This window comes from Schistocerca gregaria, chromosome 8 (genome assembly GCF_023897955.1).
Source record: "Schistocerca gregaria isolate iqSchGreg1 chromosome 8, iqSchGreg1.2, whole genome shotgun sequence".
NCBI lineage: Eukaryota > Metazoa > Arthropoda > Insecta > Orthoptera > Acrididae > Schistocerca > Schistocerca gregaria.
The window spans coordinates 324,768,664-324,792,123 of NC_064927.1; the positions used below are offsets into that span (position 1 = coordinate 324,768,664).

Genomic DNA, 23,460 nt, shown 5'->3' on the forward strand with positions numbered 1-23,460 from the left:
AGTCTTTTTGTTGCCCCTATCTGCGACTCAGTATCTCCGCTATATGGTGAATAACAACTATCCTTTTCATGATTTAAAAGTCGGTATTACGAAGTTTTTATAACAGGGTCGGAAATGGAACTTTTTTATACGTCATCTGGTACGCCACTATGCTGCCAACATTTACTGACAGTGTAGTGTGTATTACATGCGCAAACAATGCTGACGCTCGGCGCGATGGCTGACGGGAGCGACCGTAAAGGCATTTCCCATTTACAGTCGCTCCAACCAGCCATCGCGACGAGTGTCAACTTTGTTTGCGCGAGTAATATGCACCCATGTTTCGCCACTATACACGACGCCTTTCTTCGCACTTTTCTTGTTTTCTCTCGAAATTCTAAGAAAACGTGCTCGTCATATTCAACGCCCTCCCTGTCCACCAAAAATGTTCGTGTACTTCTACATTTTTGAAAACGAAACCCCATATTCTTCAGATTTTCCAGAAAGTGGTTCTTTTCCCCGTGAAATTAATGTCTGTATCCTTCTTCAACGAACTGTAAAGCTTTGGAAGAGTTCTCTTTTAACGTCCTTTTCAATAAACGATCATCAAAGTCGTCGAGCAAACTTCGTTTCCTTCCTCAGTCGCTTCTTCCTTGGTGTCACAATTTTTCTGATCACTCCGTGGGGTTTTCTAAATATCGTTCACAGCATTAAACAAAGTCCATACTCTCTTTTCTACTGCGGCTGCTGCTCTCTCGAGAGCTCTTTCTAACGGTATTAGCAATTTTCCGTTTTTCTTCTCGACAGTAGTGAACTACGTTATTAATCAAGACTTTTGCGTCTCAGCGTGCTCTTGGATAATGTATATTTGCGCGATCACTGTACATTTGAGCAGACGCTTAGAATACATAGCAGTAGAAACGCTCTATGACAATGACGTGACTGTGCAATGCCGAGCCTCGTGAGTCGTTCGTGTACTGTCGAGTTTTGTCGGACGCGTTCTGTCGTGCCAGTCTGTAAACAAAACTTACATTCCGCTTTCTGCCGTCGGCAATTGTGAAACAAACAGGTAATATATTTACAGGAGTTGCGCTATTGATCAATAGAAGGGCACTGGTTTCTCTTGCGTACAAAAGTTCGCACTCGGGCATTAAGCGGGCGCAGTGGGGCAGAGCGAGTGACAAACAAGAGATAGGAGCAAGTTTAAAAACTGTACTTCCAGAACGTCATAGCTGTGTAATATCAGAATAATGTCCAAATTGTCGCGCGGGATTGATTTCTGGGGCTGAAATCTTGCATGTATGCTTTTTTCTACTTAAAATAGGAGGTCGAGTTGGTGGTGTTTCCTTGTCAGAGGAGAATACGCCGTAGGCCTACTCCTCACACGTACAAGTTAAAACTGTATACCAGGCCGCAACCTGACAATCTATATTACTAAACCGCTATCCCGGAACCTAGTACCAGTTGCAGGTTGCCTACGTAACGGTTTCCAGGAACAACAAAAATTTGATTTTCAATATTTCACGTGATTATCTACTTATTATTAAAACTTTTAATATGCTGTTATAATCTAATCATTAACAGGTATAATGTTAAGTCAAAAATTTAACGCAATAACACAAATATTACAGTTAAAAACTGGGTGTTTGTCTTAAGGCAACGTAACTGACTGCGCTCAAATACTCAGAGTTTATTCATATGGTATTTGAAAATGGGAGCACTTAGTGACTTCCGATAAACTTAATAAACAATTTCAAAAGTTAACGAAACTTTTTCTCGCTGACGCACTCCACAAAACGACGAAAGGAAAAAGATGTATCACTTAGCTACCATATTTTCGCAATTTGTGCAGTCAAACTTCAGCATTAAGTGTGAAATTTTAATGTATTACTTATTTACTACCAAATCTACTGGTAACAGTTTGCGGACGGTATCAAGATATACCACTGAAAGTACCTGCAAAATTATATAATTGTACGACACATAGTTCAGCAGATGTGATGTCATAAACATTGGCTGGTTGGTTTTGGAGGAGGGGACCAAACAGCGAGATCAGCGGTCCCATCGGATTAGGGGAGGATGGGAAACAAAGTCGGCACAGGAAGAAAGTCGCCCGTGCCCTATCAAAGGAACCATCCTGGCGTTTGCGTGAAGCAGTTTAGGGAAATCACAGAAAACTTAAATCAGGATAGCCGGACACGAGTTTGAACCCTCGTCCTCCCGAGTGCGAGTCCAGTGTGCTAACCACTGCACCAAATCGCTCAATCATAAACATTAGTTTTTGCCTCAGAGTGCAAATTACCAGGGCAATATTCATCCCAGTACTTCATAATGACAGCAGTTAACGAGTCTTCTAACAAATCTTAAATATAATTTCAAACTATTTCTAAACTCCGCTGCACAGTGAAAATTTCATACCGAAACATGCCCCATTCTGTGGTTAAGCCATGTCTCCTCAATGTCCTTTCTTCCAGGAGTGCTAGTTCTGCAAGGTTCGCAGAAGAGCAGAAGAGCTTCTGTGAAGTTTGAAAGTTAGGAGAAAAGATACTGGCAGAATTGAAGCTGTGAAGGCAGATCATGAGCCTTGCTTGGGCAGCTCAGTTGGTAGAGCACTTGCCTGTGACAGGTAAAGGTCCCGAGTTCGGTCTGGCACACAGTTTTAACCTGCCAGGAAGTTTCAAGTTTCATTCCTCAGCTTTTCCTTACTTACATGGTCAAAGTCAAATACTTAACTCATGAGCTCTTTTTTAAAGCAATCAGATGTTTTAGACACGGAAATTAATCCTTTAAAGAATTAGAGATGTACTGGTACCTACATACCCTACCATTCCTTACAGTTCACAATTGCAGCTCACCATAGTCTTCCCCTCACGCTCTTCCAAAGTCCCATTAGGGTTTGATGATTCTGCAGGACTAGTATTTTCAGTAAAACATGGGTGGGAAATGTTTGCTGCTCTACAGTCTCAGTGTGAGGAAAGAAAATTGAAGACCTGTTAAATAATGATCAGTTTGGCTTTAACCAAAGGTACCTGAGAGGCAGTTCTCACTTTGCACTTGATAATGGAAGCAGGGCTTAAGAAAAATCATGACGCCATCAGATTTGTTGACCTACAAAAATTGTTTGACAATGTAAAATGATGTAAGATGTTTGATACACTCAGGAAAAGAAGTGTAACCTTTAAGCAAAATTTGGGTAGTATGGTGCTGAATATGTACAAGAATTTAGAGAAACAGATGTGACTGGAAGACCAAGAACAAAGTGCTTGGATTAGAAATAGTATAAGAGATAAATGTGTTCTGTCACCCTTGAGACTTGTATTCTGTCACCCTTACTGTTCAAACTATATGCAACGTTAGTAATAAAAGAAAGTGTCTGGAAAAAGTTGAAATACATGGTGAAAGGATGCCATTGATAACATTTGCTGATGACATTGGTATCCTCAGTGTACACCAAGAAGGTCACAGGAAATGCTGAATGAAATGAACAATCTAATGAGCACGCATTATGGATTGTGAGTAGATCAAAGACAAACAAAAGTAATTAGGAGTTACATTAAACAGATTACTAGTAAACTTAAGATCAAAATAGGGGACTATAAAGCAGATGAAGTGAAATAATTTTGCTTCTATTATCTTGGGAGCAAAATTACATGACAGTCAAACTAAGGTGGGCATTCCTAGGCAAAAGATGGCTACTGGTATCAAACATTGACATTAACCCTGAAATTTCTGAGAATGTATTTTTGGAGTGCTCCACTGTATGGATGTGAATCACGGACTGTGAAAAAATTGGAGAAGGAGAGAACTTAATTGTTTGAAATATGATGCTACAGAAGGATGTTGAAAATAAAGTAAACTGATAGCATAATAAATGAAGAGGTTCTCCTCAGAACTGATGACAAGAGGAACAAACATTGACAAGAAGAAGGGACAGGCTGATAGAACTAGTGTTGAGACATCAAGTCATCACTTCTAGGTACCCATGGAAGGAGAGGATAAAAACTATGCAGAAAGAAAGAGGTTTGAATGTATCCAACAGATAATTGAGGATGTTAGGTGCAATTGCTACTCTGATGTGGAGAGGTGGGCACAGGGTCAAAAATAGATCACACACACACATACACACACATACACACACATACACACACACACACTCACATACACACACACACATACACACACACACACATACACACACATACACACACACACACACACACACACACACACACATACACACACACACACACACACACACACACACACACACGCACGTGCACACACACACACACACACACACACACACACACACGCACGTGCACACACACTCATGCAAATACAACTCACACACACATGACTACAGGCAACTGTAGCCACACTGCCAGCAACAGCACCAGTGCATGATGGGAGTGGGGACTGGGTGGAGTAAGGAGGAGGCAGGGGTGGGGAGGGGAAGGCCTAGTAGGAGTGGCAGAGAGTGCAATGCTGTTAGGGAGTGCACAGGGACAAGTTGGAGAGGGTAGGGCAGCTGTCTGTAGACGGAGGGCAAGGGAGAGGTAGGGAGAGCAGGTAGCAGAAAAGGAGAGAAATAAAAAGACTGGGGCTGATGCTGATATGAGAGCTGTATAGTCTGAAATGGGAACAGAGAGGCTGGATAGGTGAAGACAATATTAACAAAGGCTGAGGCCAGGAGGGTTACGGGAATGTAGGATATATTGTAGGGAAAGTTCCCACCTGTGTAGTTCGGAAAACCTAGCATTTGTGGGAAGGAGCCATAAGGCACAGGCTGTGAGGCAGTGATTGAAATAAAGGAGGTCATGTTTGGTACTGTGCTCAGCAACTGGGTGGTCCACTTGTTTCTTGACCACAGTTTGTTGGTGGCCATTCATGCAGACAGAGAAGTTGTTGGTTGTCAAGCCCACATTGAATGCAGCACAGTGGTTGCAGCTTAGCTTTTAGATCACCTGACTTGTTTCACAGGTAGGTCTGTCTTTGATGGGATAGGTGACGTTTATGATCGGAATGGAATAGGTGGTGGTGGGAGGATGTATGGGACAGGTCTTGCATTTAGGTCTATTCATCTACATCTATATCTACATTTATACTCTGCCCACCCGACGATGTGTGGCAGAGGGCACTTTACATGCCACTGTCATTACCTCCCTTTTCTGTTTCAGTCGCTTATGGTTCGCGGGAAGAATGACTGCCGGAAAGCCTCCGTGCACGCTCAGATCTCTCTAATTTTACATTCGTGATCTCCTTGGGAGGTATAAGTAGGAGGAAGCAATATATTCGATACCTCATCCAGAAATGCACCCTCTCGAAACCTGGACAGCAAGCTACACCACGATGCAGAGCGCCTCTCTTGCAGAGTCTGCTACTTGAGTTTGCTAAACATCTCCGTAATGCTATCATGCTTACTAAATAACCCTGTGACAAAACGCACCGCTCTTCTTTGGATCTTCTTGATCTCCTCCGTCAACCTGATCTGGTATGGATCCCACACTGATGAGCAATACTCAAGTATAGGTCAAACGAGTGTTTTGTAAGCCACCTCCTTTGTTGATGGACTACATTTTCTAAGGACTCTCCCAATGAATCTCAACCTGGTACCCACCTTACCAACAATTAATTTTATATGATCATTCCACTTCAAATCGTTCCGCACGCATACTCAGAGATATTTTACAGAAGTAACTGCTACCAGTGTTTGTTCCACTGTCATATAATCATACAATAAAGGGCCCTTCTTTCTATGTATTCGCAATACATTACATTTGTCTATGTTAAGAGTCAGTTTACCACTCCCTGCACCAAGTGCCTATTCGCTGCAGATTTTCCTGCATTTTGCTACAATTTTCTAATGCTGCAACTCCTCTGTATACTACAGCATCATCCGCGAAAAGCTGGATGGAACTTCTAACACTACCTATTAGGTCATATATATATATATATATATATATATATATATATATATATATATATATATATATATATATATATATATATATATTCCAAGACTTACCAAGCGGGAAAGCGCCGGTAGACAGGCACAATAAAATAACACACACACACACACACACACAAAATTTCGAGCTTTTGCAACCGGCGGCTGCTTCGTCAGGAAAGAGGGAAGGAAAAGGAAAGATGAAAGGATGTGGGTTTTAAGGGAGAGGGTAAGGAGTCATTCCAATCCCGGGGAGTGGAAAGCCTTACCTTAGGGGGAAAAAAAGGATAGGTATATACTCGCGCACAAACACACATCCATCCATACATACACAGACACAAGCTTGTGTGTTTGTGTGTTATTTTATTGTGCCTGTCTACTGGCACTTTCCCGCTTCGTAAGTCTTGGAATCTTTGTTTTTAATATATTTTCCCATGTGGAAGTTTCTTTCTATTTTATTTACATAATATATATATAATGAAAAGCCAGAGGTTACTTTAATGTCTGTAGACATCTCTCCATTGATAACAACATGCTGTGTTCTGTTTGTTAAAACTCATCAATTCAGCCACACAGCTGGTCTGATATTCCATAGACTCTTACTTTATCAGGCGACATTGTGGAACTGTATCAAACACCTTCCGGAAGTCAAGGAAAATAGCATCTACCTGAGAGCCTGTATCTAATATTTTCTGGGTCTCATGAACAAATAAAGCAAGTTTCTGGAATCCAAGTTTCTGGAATCCATGTTGATTCCTACAGAGTAGATTCTGGGTTTCCAGAAACGACATGATATGCGAGCGAAAAACAGGTTCTAAAATTCTGCAACAGATCTGCTCCAAGACCATTCTTGAAGATTAGGACTACCTGTGCTCTTTTCCAGTCATTTGGAAGCTTCTGTTCCTTCACCCCTCTACCTCTATTACAGGGGTATGAGCCATCAGATAAGTGGTTGTTACATGCCATCCTGGATTTTCCATTGTTTGTAAGTACTGTCCAAACACTTCAGTGTGGCAGTTTCAGGTGGGAGTGTTTTGAACTATGACTGTGTAAGATACTGAAAGATGTTGAACTTGCAGCGCCTTGTTTATGGCACTACTAACCTGTGCAAACAATTGACTGTTGTCGATTAGGTCACTGATTGCTTCTCTGCTTTTGAAACTAGTGAAGAGGCAACTCCAGGTTCATTATGAGATTTGAGTACAACTCCCCCCAAAAATAAATGGCAATAACTATCCCTGTGTATCATTTATGCTTTCCCAGAAGCACAAACGATGGTTATAGGCTGCCAGTCTTTTGAGAGGGAGGTGAAGCTTGTACTCTGCACCCTTTCCTCTCCCCACAGTAGTCTAAATTCTCATTTTTTAAATGCTCATTGCCAACTCCTATATTAAAAGTGGCTACACTATGATTCAGTCCCAATGAATTTAAATTGGTACTGGTATGTATCCAGATAGATGACTCTCATGGATGAACTTGTCTTTTGTTTGTGTGCAGGGTTACAAGTCCACCATTTCATTTTGTATATGAGGTGACCCCAAGATTTAGATAACAAACAAAAATTTCCAACACCAATAAAAATGTGTCTGAATCACACCAGTACGGCTACCATCATTGTTGGTACCATACAATTATTTAAATGAAAATGAAGATGTCTCAACTAACACACAGAATGTGTTAGCTTCTCATAGAAATCACTGCCTTTCTTCATCTGAGGCCACTTCTTTTGAAATTGTGGCTTGTGATGTCTTTGTTAGGATGCCAACTGAGCCATATGTCATAACTACAACCTGTGATTTTGCTTGACTTACATTTATATAATTTTGAGTTGAGCAGAAGGCCAATTATATACAAGATTCAGTGAATTTTAATAAAAAGGGCTGAAAACACACAAAAACACAAATCACTACAAAGTACCAAAATTAAAGTTAAGCAGAACACAGTTACTACAATTTTTAAATGACTGCATTAAATTTTGGGAGTATGAATCTGAAGTTGGATTTTGTGAAGGTAAAGTATTTTGAAAATTATCAGTGCATTTTTATTACTCTTTTACTCAATTAAAAATCATGTTTTAAATGAAACAGTTTGTCTGAAATGAAGTACTTGACCTCCCACTTTGACTGAGATACCTCAACTGTTCCAAAAGACCCCGTAAGATAAGTAGAGCAGCAGCTGTTGTTGCAGGGTTTGTGGGACTAGCTCATGAAAGTATTCTGACAAAACATGTTATGTCAGTGCAAGTAAGAGATGATCCTGACTTTCAATAAAAGTTAGTCATAATTTCTGAAAGTAAAGCCAAAAGTGAAAACTTGTGTTATGCAATGCAACCTTATGGAATAAATATGTGGTTAGTTAAATGACAAGCATGAAAAGACACAGTAATTTTAAGTAATTTTATGCTATAGCTAACAGTGTTTGTTATGTTAGGTGAGAACCAAGTATTATTATTGAAAATTTAAATTATGAACAAATTGCGTTTTTTCTGAAGCAAAGCTATATTTGTGAATTGAGTGCTTGCAGGTGCTCTTTATATAAAAATAGCAGAGGATTCAATAAAACTGTATCACTAGTATTGTCACTGATAAAGAACTTTTTTATTGTAACCCCACTGTATAATTAGACTCCATCTATCAGATTTGGCAGAGAATGGGGAGAAGAAAGTGATGCGATGAAATATTGAGGTATATTGTGTGAAACTTGTTCTGGTGGTTCAGTTGGTAACACGCTGCCTGTTAAAGGTAGGTGTGATTCCCAGTGTGGCAAACAGCTTTGGCTTGGCACAGGTTTATGTTTTGTTTTGTTTTTTAGGTAGAATATTATTTTGCTCCTGGGAGAGTATGTGCTATATTGGTGTGCAAGGTGCAAGAAAAAACCTGAAAGTAAGGTCAGAGCATAATAAGGGACATTGCTTTGAGTAAAATCTGCCAGAGAACCATAGGCTGAAAATGCACTATTATGGAGCTTTGGTCAAAAAAAACAGTAACAATCAGCAATAAGTGTATGGATGACAATACCCCATAAAGAGATTTTCGCAAGAGGTTTTGAGGCTAATCTGACCATTAGAAACCAGTAGTTGAGTTATTAAGAATAATAACTATTATTTGGGTGCAGTTAGCTTAAATTGACACACTCCTGTATGTGCAGGCTGATTTTTTTGTCAGTACATGGCTGTATTTCCAACAATTATGTATTTTTGATTTATGGTTATTAGTCAGATTTTAACTGTAATGTTTTTATTATGCAAGTATGACTTGTGTGACCTGTCACTTGATTCCATATGCCCTACCCTGCTCTTCCATTATTATGATTTTTATGCACCTCATACATACCAAACTAAAACTTTGTCGCAGACCAGGAGCTGAATACAGACACAAGTGTTCCATGGGCAACACTCTACCAGCCAGACAAAAATGCCTCAAAGTCTGATTCAAGGTTTCAACTTCCACTATCTCTTCTCCAATCCTTCCAGATTCCACATATTCACTCTTCAATCATTCTACATGACAAGCAACTACAAGAGAATAGCTGTAGTCTGTCTTAGTTACAGACTCATGATTGTAATTAAGATTAAGCAGAGCATACACCATGTTCAGAGTTTCATTCAAGTAATGGTTTCAGAATTGTAGTTTACAAATAATTCATTTATAAATCAATGCAATGTATATTATGAAGTAAATAGGTAGTCAGTAATATTACAGTAGCTATGGTAACTCTGTGTATCAGCTATGGTGTATTCTGCAAGTGGTCCATATATTGTACTTTGTCATCATATACCATTATGTGTATTTATGGTGTTGGTAGTCAGAAGAAGAGATTTACTACCTGAAAGCTAACCTGAAACAGTGTAACATCATTAAAGGAACCATATATACTTGTTCAATAACCTTGAGAAGAACCATTAACCTATTGGTAAGTAACACTTCCTAGAATAATGTCATGTTGTTGTGGAAATGTGCACAAAATAAAAGATAAGGTTAGATGTAGGAACCACCACAGAACCTACAATGATATTATTTCATATCAATTTGTACAGTAACTTCATGAGATCATTGGTCATGTTAAAGATCTGAACAATTGCAATCAACTATTTTATGAAGCAATATTGAACCAACAAATAAGCACTGACTGTGGTGACAATAATGTATTTGTGAGACATATAACTATAGAAAATGCTTGACTTATGCTGTCATTACCATATGGAGCACATCATAATGGCACTGCAAGCATTAGGAGATGAGACAGACACCAAAGTCCTCTACAAAAATGGAGTCAAGAATGACAGTGGGACAGACTGTGAGGCCTAGTCATGGACTAGATGGCACAAGTTTGGGACTTCTATAAATTGCCAGTGGGAATATCTGTTTGGACATTAGAGTTAACAGTAAGTGCCCACAGCTCACTAAAGCATCTAAGAGCAGGCAAAAACACCTCTGAGGAATGCAGTCGTGTAGCTTTTAGGAACAGAAGAGTTAAAAAGAAAACAGAAAAGTAGCTGCAGTAAACTTGAATTTAAATCCAAAGTCAGATGTGAAAGGAATATTGAGTACTTAACTTAAGCCACTAAACTGTTAATGAAAACAAGCTGAGTTGTTGAACAGCAGTCCGAAAGTGAATTACTCTGGTACTCTGTCAACTTAATTTTGAGTCTATGTGATACCTGAAGTGAGTAAAAATAAGAGACTAAATGTAAACTATCATCATCATGAAGAGCCTCACTTTACAAAACTGATATTCATCATTACGTACCATCAGTATGTGCTCAATATAACTAATTATTAATTTTAGTGGCCTTCAGGTGATCATTTCCACAAAACATTTGAGTACTTTTTGAGTATAGTTATCAAGATTTTACATATGCAGCATTAGGTCTCTTCTTGAACATTAATTTTCCATAATATAATTTGAGTTTTTATTAGTCTTAAGTGTTTAAACATTTGTTTAGTTATTTCATATTATTCATGTGCATTCTGACTACTATACCTGGGTGTATTGTTGCAGTTAGTTAATTCTCCAATTTTGTGAACTTTTAATACTACTGATCTGTTGATGAGTATATAGGGAGACATAACAGCACTACCCTGCAATAAACTTATACAACAATACAGAAGCTTCAGCCAAAGAGGTCAATGATCTGTTACCTATAATGAAGACTGAAACTCTGATTACATATAAACTCTTATGTTATAGTTTCTAATGGATTTTATGACATGTTTGGCACTTTTCATATATTACTTGCAGGGCAAAGACTCTGCAAAGCCAATCGACATTGAAGTGAAGTACAAAGAACAGAAGCTGTCTGCACCAGACAGCAAGCAGGCCCATCTGAAAGCCACTGTCCAACAGTTCCCCAAGAAGTACAGGCCCGACCTGCACAAAGCTGAGGGTGGTGCCAAGAAGAACCTGAGTCCAAAACCAGCAGTGCCAGAGCAGGTTAGTATCAAAAGATATAGGTCTACATATATCCTTCTCTATCTTACTTCCATCTTTTTCCATATTCCTGTGTTTATATGTCAACTATTAAAATCTTGTACTAAGAAATGTATTACATTCAGTGGCCTTGGATGTATAAGAATATATCCTTTTTCTATTTACAATTTTTATTCTTCATTCATCATATACAGATGATTCCATCATGACTGACAACCTTCAGAGGTGCAGAGCATGCTATACATTAACAAAAAAGAAGCAACTCTCAGCAAATTTGTCTGTATGCTACATTAACAGTAAACCATGACTGGTGTTTATACAGATAAATGTAACATAGTAAATTACCAGAAAGGAAACTACTTTGGAAAAAAGTCATCTTCCTTATTAGCTATATAAAAGAGCTCCTGTTTACCATCCACTCGTAGCTTATTATTCACTTGGATACATTAATATTTTTTCAAATAAAATGGTTATCTACATCTTTAACAATAATTATTCAATTTTATAATAAACATTGCTAGTTACCACATATTTAACAAGAATGTTCAGTCTGTTAATTGAAATATCAGATAATCTGTAGGAGTGGTAATGGGAATTTTTTTAAATTTTCTTTTGAATTTGTAGGGACTTTCAATTTATCTCTTGACATTGGATGGGTGGTTGTCATAGGCCTCTGCAGCAGAGTACATTTTTCCACAAATTATTGTCTCTAGATTGACACAGGGACAAAACAAGGTAAACTGAGGTTCTTGTTTACTTACATTTTTCCTCTGCATATAACAGTATCCTCCTGAAAGCCATGTGAGCTCATGTATGCAATAAATTTTCATTCAAAATTTTGCTGCAAGGAAATAGCTCCTAGCAGAAAATATGGCTACTTGTTTTTAATAAGTAGTGGCAGAGATTTTCCCCTTCATGTTGCAGGTAATTTATATTAATATAAAACTTGCAAAATATAGTATATATTTGTTTCTTGTAATTCTGTGTTCACATTTTAAGTGAGACATTACAATAGATGTACATTATGTGCAGGGATTAAAAGGATAGCTGAACCTGGTAAATATTGAAGATAGACAATGGTGTGGGAACAAGATATTGACCAGTGAAGTGCATTGTTTGTTCTTGGGACGAGTAGCTGATTCTTCTGGTTTGATGTTTATTCTTTGATTTTTGTTATTTTGTTTGTAGCTGTACTTCCAACATTAATCCGAGTAAAATAAATGTCTCCAAGTATATGTGGGTTTTATTTTTAACCTACTTGGTGACCCCAAAAACAGGACTGGTTTAAGTTGCAACAGTATTTTTTTGGATTACATCCGCTAAACGTGGTAGGTGCAAGTAATTTTTTACAAACCATTGGTGACAAAATCCTGCAGCTGCAACATGAGATTGAAGTTTTAGAACAGTTGATACTGAGAAACAACAGCAATATGGACACAACAAGATCACAAACTCCAGTGATAACTACAGTGTCACGAGCCCACACAGGCATTGAAAATTTTCTGCATGCCGTTTCATTCATGCCAGCTGTGTTGCACTTACAATTTTGGGTACCTCCATTTATGCACTCACAACTGAACATACGATTTTCAAATTTTGGACAGCATTTTGGACAACAATGGAACACAGAGGACTGTGAACAATTTACGCTGGTAATTAGCAGTTTGGACCAGAGAGTGACGACAATAGTTTCTGATGTGATTCTACACTTACCCCATCAACAAGTGTACCTCACCCTGAAGACTTTGATAATCACTCACTGCATGAAGCTACCTGAGCAGAGGCTTTCACAATACCAGGAGAAACGTGGGGACAGAAACCCTCAGAATTTTAGACACATTTGCAAACAATAGTGGACTGTAGCATCATACCTAATGAGTTACTGCTACATATCTGGCGACAACAGCTTCCATCTCAAGTACAGTTGACATTAATAGTGTATGAAGGAAAACCATTGGATAAGTTCTTGCAAGCATCTGATAGAGCACATGCCACATTGGAATCAACCACTGTGACATGAGTAGCAGTGACAAAAACGAGCATCACAACAGAAGGTGACAACCACGAATTGCAGTTTTTGATGAAGCCAATGCTGAATTGTGGAGCCGCATCTTGCTGAACAATCACTGGACATTGCTGGGGAACTTTGAGAGTTATGGACCACAGTGGGATGAATTGTCACACAGTTAAAGAACTTGAAGTTATGGACGGACAACAATAAGAGGACATGGTTGCCTCGTTCCTCCAATCTACAGCTACCAGAGACCACTCGAGGTCAAACTACTGTTGATGATATCTGTTGGTACCACAGATGATTTGGCACCTGTGTTACAAAGTACACAAAACCATGTAAATACGCAAATAGCAAGTGTAGTACAAATTATACACCATGGACTGCGACACTCACAAATGGCACCACTGACGTATGAAGAGGCAAATTGCAGCAATGTACAGATGGACAAAAAGCAAAGGTAAGGCTCATGATGGCATGCTTCTTACTTTTCCAATGAGTCACAGCATGACACTGCATCAGTTGCATGTGATTGATAAGATTTCAAGCTTAATATTTTTAATAGACACTAGTTCAGAGGTGAGCACCCTTCCAGTCACAGAGATGACAATGCAGGAACCCTTACAATAGTTAGTCATGAACAACTCCAGCATCAAAATGTATGGGCACAAAGATGCAACAATAGACATTGGTTTTCCTATTCCATACAATTGGAGTTTTGTGGTGGCAGACATCACACAACCCACATTAGGTGCTGATTTTCTATTGCACTTTACACTGGCTTAAAACTTTGCAAGTGCCTGCCTTGTAAGTGGGACACAATGTGACAGGGTAATAGTAATTCAGAGAGGTTCTGTGGACAGTATAATAGGAGTAATTAATGATGCAAGTAAACAGTTGTTCCTGCATATGCCAGTGCAGCCAAGCAGTGTTATGCATAATACAGTGCTCGCATGACACCAGGTCCACTTGTTACACAATGCATTCATAGAATAGCTCCAGAATGGTTGGCTGAGATGAAGGCGATATTTGAGGACATTCTCTGTGCATTATATGAAGGTCAAACAGCCCACAGGCATCCCCATTACATTTAGTGCACAAATTGGATGGCACATGGTGCTGCTGTGGCAATTACCATAGGCTGAACTCAAGAACAGCCCCAGATAAGTTCCTGATACCTAATACCCAAGAATTTACCTCTTCTCTGTATGGCGTACAAGTTTTCTCAGTGCTCGATTGCCAGAAAGCTTATAACCAGATCCCAGTGGCACACACCAATGTTGCAAAGACTGCAGTTATTACATTGCCCTGTTTGAGTTTTTGTTTATGACATTTGGTCTTAAAAGGCAACCCAAAACCTGGCAGAGATTCATTGGCGAAGTGTTCTGAAGCTTGCCATTTTGCTTTGCAAATTTAGATGACATATTAATATATTCAACGGATGTACTATTTCACGACAAGCATATAAGTGAAGTGAAAGAGAGTTTGTGTAACTATGGAGTGATGCTAAATGAAGACAAGTACATTATGCACAAAAGTGAGGTAACTTTCCTAGGCCACAGGGTCTCAGCCAATGGGATCCAATCTTTGCCTGAAAAGATTGCCACATTGCATAATCTACCAAAGCCAATGGACTATAAGTAACTCAGACGATTTTTAGGCATGGTAAATTTTTATCGTCATCATTTGCTGGTACCAGCTGCCATCCAGGTACCACTAATGGTCACACTTGTGGGTAAGAATGACAAGGGCAAGAGACTTTTACAATAGACAGAAGATGCACTGTTGCTGGCCCATCCTGTCCTGGGTGCATGATTTAATATTGTGGACGATGCCAGCTAGGTCGTAATTGGAGCAGCACTACACTAAGAAGTGATGGACATTTGCAGCCTTTGAGGTTTTTGGCCTTGCGTTGAAGCCCGACCAGTGACAGTTTTCACAGATCATAAACCTATTGTGTCAGCATTCCACATCATCAGTGACAAATGTTCACATCAGCAGTTCCGACACATAGTTCATCAGCCAATTCACTAAAGACATATGGGATATTAGTGGCACAGGAAACATAGTTGCCGATTATTTTTCTCAAGTATGCAACTTAGCCAGCGTCTTAAATTATGACAACCTTGCCACAACACAAGAGAGATCAGGGGTAGCAAGACTTACTAACAGACTGACACACAGGATTGCGGCTGAAACAAATAGAAGTGCTGGGAAGCAAGATAAAAATATGGTATGACATATCGCAACAGATACCATGGCCATGTATTACAAAGTGATTCTGCAAAGAGGCTTTTGACAATGTCCACAACTTAGCACACCCAGGCGCAGACACCACTATAAAGTTGCAAACCGAGCAGTTTGTGTGGCCATCAATTAAAAAGGATGTCAGGAATTGGAGTTGTTCATGCCTTCAGTGCCAGTGTTGTAAAGTAGGACAACATGTTCGTGCAGAGGGCAAATTTGCAGGTTTCCCTCAGAGGGTTACAAATACTTGCTCACAGCAACAGACAGATGCACAAATTGGGCGGAGGCTATCCCAGTGACAGATGTAGCAGCTGAGACAATTGCAAAGGCATTTGTTGCACATTGGTTAGCATGTTTTGTATAACCCCTACATATTACAACTGATCAAGGTTGACAGTTCAAGTCTAATCTGTTCAATGAACTGGCTAGACCGTGTGGCTTCCAATGTCACCACACAACCAGTTATTACTCAGCATTGGCACAGAACACTGGAGGCGGCCCTCATGTGTCACTGAAAGAGTTGGACAGAGGCCCTGCCACTAGTACTTCTAGGTTTACAGACTAAGTATAAGGTGAGTACAGGGGTTTCAGTGACAGAGATGGCTTATGGAGAACCATTGAGAATTCCTGCAGGCTATCTCACACCACTACAACCACAAATGGAGCTACCACTGCAGGTACATCACATTTGTGACCATGTAGCAAGGATGAGAGGGCCACCAGCATCCTGCCACAGTGAACATCTGGCCTTCGTGCACAAAGCTTTGGTAGACAACCCATACATCATGTTGTGCAAAGACGCCATACGGGCACCCATACAACCTCCTTATACTGGGTCCTACCAAGTACTGTGACGTAATGCCCACACTATAGACATATTGCAAAATGGAAAAATTGTCAGGGTGTCCATTGAAAGAGGGAAACCAGCATGGACCTTACCATTGCCTAAGCATGAAAGCACTCCTCTAGTTCAGGATGATCAAGGGTCAGGTGAAACTACACGCAGTTGAACTGAAGACAGAACACCAAAATGCCAGAGGACTGTAGAACAACCAGTCACACCTGTGCTCACAATGATACATCAACCAGTCATCTGTAAAAGAGCTGGACAACAAATCAAATTCAAGTACCCCTACATCCCAGGTGCTCCGCTCTTTGGGGGGAGAGGGTGGGGCTGTGTGGGAACAGAACAGTGAAAAGCATTGTTTGTTCTCTGGTTTGATGTTTATTTTTTCTTTTTTATTTATTTTTTCTTTTTTTTTAGCCATACTTCTGACTTTAAAATGAATGTCTCTAAGTATATGTTGGTTGGATTTCTGACTTAACACTGGCAAAGATGGCAGCTCATACAGAAGTTTTAGTAAGTGGTTCCATGAAAAATACCTATGTTATGAATATAAAGTGGATTATATGTAGTGAAAGACTTTTAAATGGTATTAAACTATGTTCATTGAGCCAAAAATGGAGTCATTCCAAGTGTATCTCATGTTTCGAAGAAGTAAACACAAAATGTACCTGTGGTGTAATTGACTGCTGTTTGTGCGACTGTTGTGTTTACTAAAATATGGTACTGTACATGAAGAAAACGTAGTTTCTATGTTAGAACAGGACTTACTGTGCGCAAAACAATACATAAGTAATCTGGAAACAGTTATAAATAAACTCAAACAAAAACAAAAATTCTAAAATGAGCCACTTTTAAGCCTAAAAAAAGCTAACTTGTAAACAAAACGACAAACATTTTGAACTGAAAACAATGGACAAATATGTTCAGCTAGATAAAAGTCATGATTCAATCAACCAGGGAAATAAGAGAAATGACTTCAGTTTTCCAAGAAGTACCTCGAAGAAGCAAGAAAATATTAAACGTTTGCGAAATATTTTGCCCAATGTGAAAAATAAGGAAGGTGATGTTCACATATTTTCACCTAAGCACAGAAGAGGCTTAGCAGGTATTATTGCCACTATGCAAACTAAACTAAAAGTAACTCTTTTCACCCATACTGGTGCACCTCAGCATGAAGTGCTGAAAAACTATGAAACAACAGTAACAAAAGGTTCCAAATGTCTTGTTATCAAGGGAGGAAATGACGTTTAAAAGAATGAAAGTGTAAATGCAATCAGGATTCTGAGAGAATCTTTATAAAAATTTACACATTAAAAACAAAGATTCCAAGACTTACCAAGCGGGAAGGCGCCGGCAGACAGGCACATGAACAAAACACACAAACACACACACAGAATTACAAGCTTTCGCAACTGGCAGTTGCTTCGTCAGGAAAGAGGGAAGGAGAGGGAAAAATGAAAGGATGTGGGTTTTAAGGGAGAGGGTAAGGAGTCATTCCAATCCCGGGAGCGGAAAGACTTCCCTTAGGGGAAAAAAAGGACAGGTGTACACTCGCACACACACACACATATCCATCCGCACATACACAGACACAAGCAGACATATTTAAAGGCAAAGAGTTAAGGGCAGAGATGTCATTCGAGGCGGAAGTACAGAGGCAAAGAAGTTGTTGAAAGACAGGTGAGGTATGAGCGGCGGCAACTTGAAATTAGCGGAGGTTGAGGCCTGGCGGATATCGAGAAGAGAGGATATACTGAAGGGCGAGTTCCCATCTCCGGAGTTCGGATAGGTTGGTGTTGGTGGGAAGTATCCAGATAACTCGGACGGTGTAACACTGTGCCAAGATGTGCTGGCCGTGCATCAAGGCATGTTTAGCCACAGGGTGATCCTCATTACCAACAAACACTGTCTGTCTGTGTCCATTCATGCGAATGGACAGTTTGTTGCTGGTCATTCCCACATAGAAAGCATCACAGTGCAGGCAGGTCAGTTGGTAAATCACGTGGGTGCTTTCACATGTGGCTCTCCCTTTGATCGCCGTCCACCTAACCTTCGTAACCTCTTGGTTCATCCCTATGAAATCCCCAAACCACCTCCCCTACCCTCTGGCTCCTACCCTTGCAACCGCCCCCGGTGTAAAACCTGTCCTATGCACCCTCCCACCACCACCTACTCCAGTCCTGTAACCCGGAAGGTGTACACGATCAAAGGGAGAGCCACATGTGAAAGCACCCACGTGATTTACCAACTGACCTTCCTGCAATGTGACGCTTTCTATGTGGGAATGACCAGCAACAAACTGTCCATTCGCATGAATGGACACAGACAGACAGTGTTTGTTGGTAATGAGGATCACCCTGTGGCTAAACATGCCTTGATGCACGGCCAGCACATCTTGGCACAGTGTTACACCGTCCGAGTTATCTGGATACTTCCCACCAACACCAACCTATCCGAACTCCGGAGATGGGAACTCGCCCTTCAGTATATCCTCTCTTCTCGATATCCGCCAGGCCTCAACCTCCGCTAATTTCAAGTTGCCGCCGCTCATACCTCACCTGTCTTTCAACAACTTCTTTGCCTCTGTACTTCCGCCTCGAATGACATCTCTGCCCTTAACTCTTTGCCTTTAAATATGTCTGCTTGTGTCTGTGTATGTGCGGATGGATATGTGTGTGTGTGTGCGAGTGTACACCTGTCCTTTTTTTCCCCTAAGGGAAGTCTTTCCGCTCCCGGGATTGGAATGACTCCTTACCCTCTCCCTTAAAACCCACATCCTTTCATTTTTCCCTCTCCTTCCCTCTTTCCTGACGAAGCAACTGCCAGTTGCGAAAGCTTGTAATTCTGTGTGTGTGTTTGTGTGTTTTGTTCATGTGCCTGTCTGCCGGCGCCTTCCCGCTTGGTAAGTCTTGGAATCTTTGTTTTTAATATATTTTTCCCATGTGGAAGTTTCTTTCTGTTTTATTTACATCGTCATTAAAAATTTACACATTCAGATGTATATGTTTCAAGCATTACTCACAGGCATAACCTGATAGAAGCTTCATGTGTAAACAGAGAATTCATCAACACAAACAGAAAATTCAGGAAGATATGTAGCATTTTCTCTAATGTTACATTTATTGAAGCAACAAGCTCAGTGAGAGAGCATTTCACAAAGCATGGACTGCACAGAAACAACTATGGTAAACGAATTCTGTGCAAAGAAATACTAGAAACAAATTAGCAGCACACAAAAATAGGTACATAGACCTATACTAGTGTCAATGAGGGAAGAAATAGCAGACACAATGCTGTATCCAGTAGCGGACTCAAAACAACCACAAGATGAAAGAGCAGAAGAGAATACATCACTCTGCCCTCTAAAGGAAGGAACAGCAGTGTCATCAACAGCAGAAGGAGCTGTGACGTTACCTGCAGAAAAAGAAGCTGTGGCATAGATCCTGCAGGCAAGATATGGGAGAGGAGTAAGAACACAGAAGCAAAAACAGTTCAAGGAGCAGGTTTTTTTGTGCCAGCAGATAAAAAGAGAGGTACCATAGAAAATTGACATTAACATAAACATTTCTAATGTAAGAATCTTGCAGCAGAATGTACAGTATGCATTCAGTAAATTAGATCAGATAGAACTAATAGTAGCTGCAGAATTACCATGTATATTTATTATGTCAGAACATGGGCTAAAGAGAAATGAAGTTAATGTTTACAGCATAGATGAATGTAAAATAGTTTCTAATTTTGTGCAAATCTGAACATAAGGGCAGAGGAATGGCAGTCTATGTACACAGTAAAATAGGGGGTATCATACCATAGTCAGTAGACAACTGTACAGAAATGCTGTTTGAAGCTGTAGCAATACAGACAACATATAATGAAGAAAGTGTGGATAATTTCCAGGAGTGATTGACTATCAAAGTTGCAGGGCCAAACGATACATTATTAAACATGCGATTGTAAATCGATCATGTGACTCTGGTGGTGGACATTATGAGTATGTTTACGGTGGTTCATTCAGCAACAACAAATGAAAAACATTACAGAAATACTTGTAATTACAAAGGAGATGACTTACCTTACTCGTTGTCTGTGTTGTTGTCATCTGAAAGTCCATGTGATGTGTACGCTACAGGGACAATTCTCTTTTTGCCTTAGCCTGGGTAAACTCTGCCCACACAAGAATATTGGCAGAGTGTCACATGCATTAACTTTTCCCTTCAAATGCAAGTTGTGGAAATAGAGGTACTGAAACAAGTACAGTTCATCTCTTTGTCCTGGACATCCCTCTCTTTTAATGGAAGACTTCACAGATTTCCATAGGTGCTCGATGTTCTGCTTGTGCACACTGGGGTCATCCAAAGACATAAACTCTACAGAGTGGTTGACGAACTTGTGGTTGAATCCTTCAGTTTTCAGAATCTTGTAGGACTGAAACCCGTCTGTAATGACTTTAGTACCAGGCCATAAGAAGTGCTTCATCAGACCCGCTAAAGTGACCTTGTCTCTGGACAATACTCTCACAACAAAACACTTCTGGGATGATCACAAATAATTGATCATAATGCCTGCCACAAGAGTTGCATGATTGATTTACAATTTGCACATTTGATATGTATCAGATAAATGGATTTCTAAAAGAATTAGTGGTACTCAAAGATGAGGCTAGTAGGGAATTTCCTTATATTATTGTAGCTGGTGACCTAAATATTAACACACTAAATGACAACTATTATACAACGAGTTTTCAAGATGTGATTAAAACTTACTGGCTTACTTTAGCAGTAGACAGTACCATGAGATGCTGTAAAAATACAGAAGCATTAATAGATCAAGTAGTCACTAATATACCACAGAGCAGACCGACTGTACAGGTCATATAGACAACCATTACAGACTACTATGAATATTAGTTGAATTAGCAACACAGAAAGGCCAGAAAAAATATTGAAATAGTTTAGACAAACTAAGCAAACAATAATAGTTAGACTACAAAGGCTCTGGTTAAGTATACTTATCAGAAAACTTAGATAAAGGCTGGGAATCATTCTGCAATAATTAGGCCATTACCGAGATGTTGCATGCCCATTTGTATGTATGGAAACAAATGAGAAGCATAATAAAAATTGGGTCACAGTAGAGGTAAAAAGGAAAAGGGAAGATGTGAAAAGCATGTATGAGAATTGTCAGCTAAGGCCAATCCAAGAAAATAGGGATGCACGTAAGGAAAAGAAGTCATAAATCAAACTGATAATAGAAACTAAATTGACATATTATGAAAACAAGATAGCAACTTCAGCAAATATCACTGACACCAAATGGTCTCTCATTAAAACCATTTCCAACTCGCAAAATATTGCTGCTGCCTTGCTTGTATATATATGATATATTAATTTTCACGAAAGGGAGCATCTTAAAAATGGAAAACCTCTCCATCCACAACTATGATATACACATACGAAACTAGGCAGAAGCGGAACCCACACATGAACACAGGAAATACAAACTTATGCAAAAGAGGACTGTATCATACTGCAACTATGTTATATAACCATTTTACTTCTTACCTAAAATGCGTACCAACATTAAATGCATTTAAAATAAAGTTAAAACAGTTCTTGCTTGACCACTGCTTCTATTCTTTGTCTGAATTTATGGAACATCATAATAAGTAAACCTCAGTTACCAAATTTTACTATTTGTCAGTTCGTAATGTAGTTTACATTGTACTTATCCTGTCATGTCACTTAATAACTGCTATTAGCACATGTGCAAGCTATGTAGTACCCCAACTTACATTATTAAATGCATTCTGATTATGTCAACAATGTAGTCAAAATGACTACTGTATTGTAAATTAACTAGTTTGCACTGTCATATATATCACATGTGCAAACAAGGTACTAAAATGATTCTGGACAAGTAAACAAACATAAATGAAGTGAAGAAAGTTGTAGGAGTGCAAAAAAAATTGCTAAAGCAACACTTGAGGTAAATGAGAGCGAACTCAGAGATATATAAAATGTCAGCTATACTTTAAACAAACATTATGTTGAAGTTGTGAACAAATTAATAAATAAAAATTATACTTCTAAAATAAACACAATAAACAATCCATATGAGACAAAATGCTTATTCCTGACCCAAACCAATGAATCAAAAATTGAAAAAAAAAATACATAATCAAAAAGCAAAAAACACTGAGGGTCTAGACGGTATTCCCAATAAACTAATTAAATGCTGTGTACAGTGGGTAACAAAGCCATTTGCCTGTCTGACAAACTTATCTATAGAAAAAGAAATATTTCCAACATTCCTGGAAAAGAGTAAAGTAATCCCCATAGATTAAGGAGAGTGCAAAAATGACCCAGGAAATTACAGACCTGTAACTGATGTATTACATCTGTACTCTCTGAAATAATAGAAACCATAATAAAAGACAGAATATTAAATTTTATACAAACATGCAATATTCCCAATGATGCACAACAGGGGTTGAAAAAGAGCAAATCTACCAAAATAGCAATAGCTGAATTCGTACCACTTGTAACTGAAATTCTTGATGAACAGAAGAAAGTCTGTAGTATGTTCCTGGACCTGTCTAAAGCATTTGATTGTATATGCCATGACATCCTATTCGAAAAGCTTCATTGTTATGGTATAAGAGGAAAGCAGTAGACATCATTAAATAGTTTTTTAAAAGTAGAAAGCAGTGCGTAGAAATAAAGCTAAAAGTGAAAAATAGTGTCTTTTCAAATTTTGAAAATGCAAAATATGGGTTTCCTCTCGGATCCACCCATGGTCTACTACTTCTCATTCTTTATGTCAATGATATGACCAAAACAGTATCTCATAGTGTAGTCATGTCCACAGATGTAACTTCATTGGATGTTACTGGTTCTGCAACGCATGACCTGTAAAAGAAGACTTCACTAAATATGTAAAGTGGAAACAATCATTCCAGGGGAAACAATCTTTTAATACATGGAAACAAATACAATATAC

General features: G+C 39.2%; 1 protein-coding gene and 1 long non-coding RNA gene across 2 annotated transcripts in view; both read left to right on the plus strand.

Moving 5' to 3' along the window:
- The window catches only part of LOC126284323 (uncharacterized), a 112,617-nt gene that overhangs the window by 76,892 nt on the left and 12,265 nt on the right, over window positions 1-23,460 (plus strand). Inside the window, exon 3 of the mRNA XM_049983165.1 lies at window positions 11,168-11,359. Within this exon, the coding sequence (XP_049839122.1) occupies window positions 11,168-11,359 (192 nt within the window). The remainder of the gene's footprint in view (window positions 1-11,167; window positions 11,360-23,460) is intronic.
- Window positions 11,497-12,589, plus strand: LOC126284324 (uncharacterized). Its single transcript, XR_007551468.1, has 2 exons — window positions 11,497-12,091; window positions 12,389-12,589. It is a non-coding gene; the product is annotated as an uncharacterized LOC126284324 (long non-coding RNA).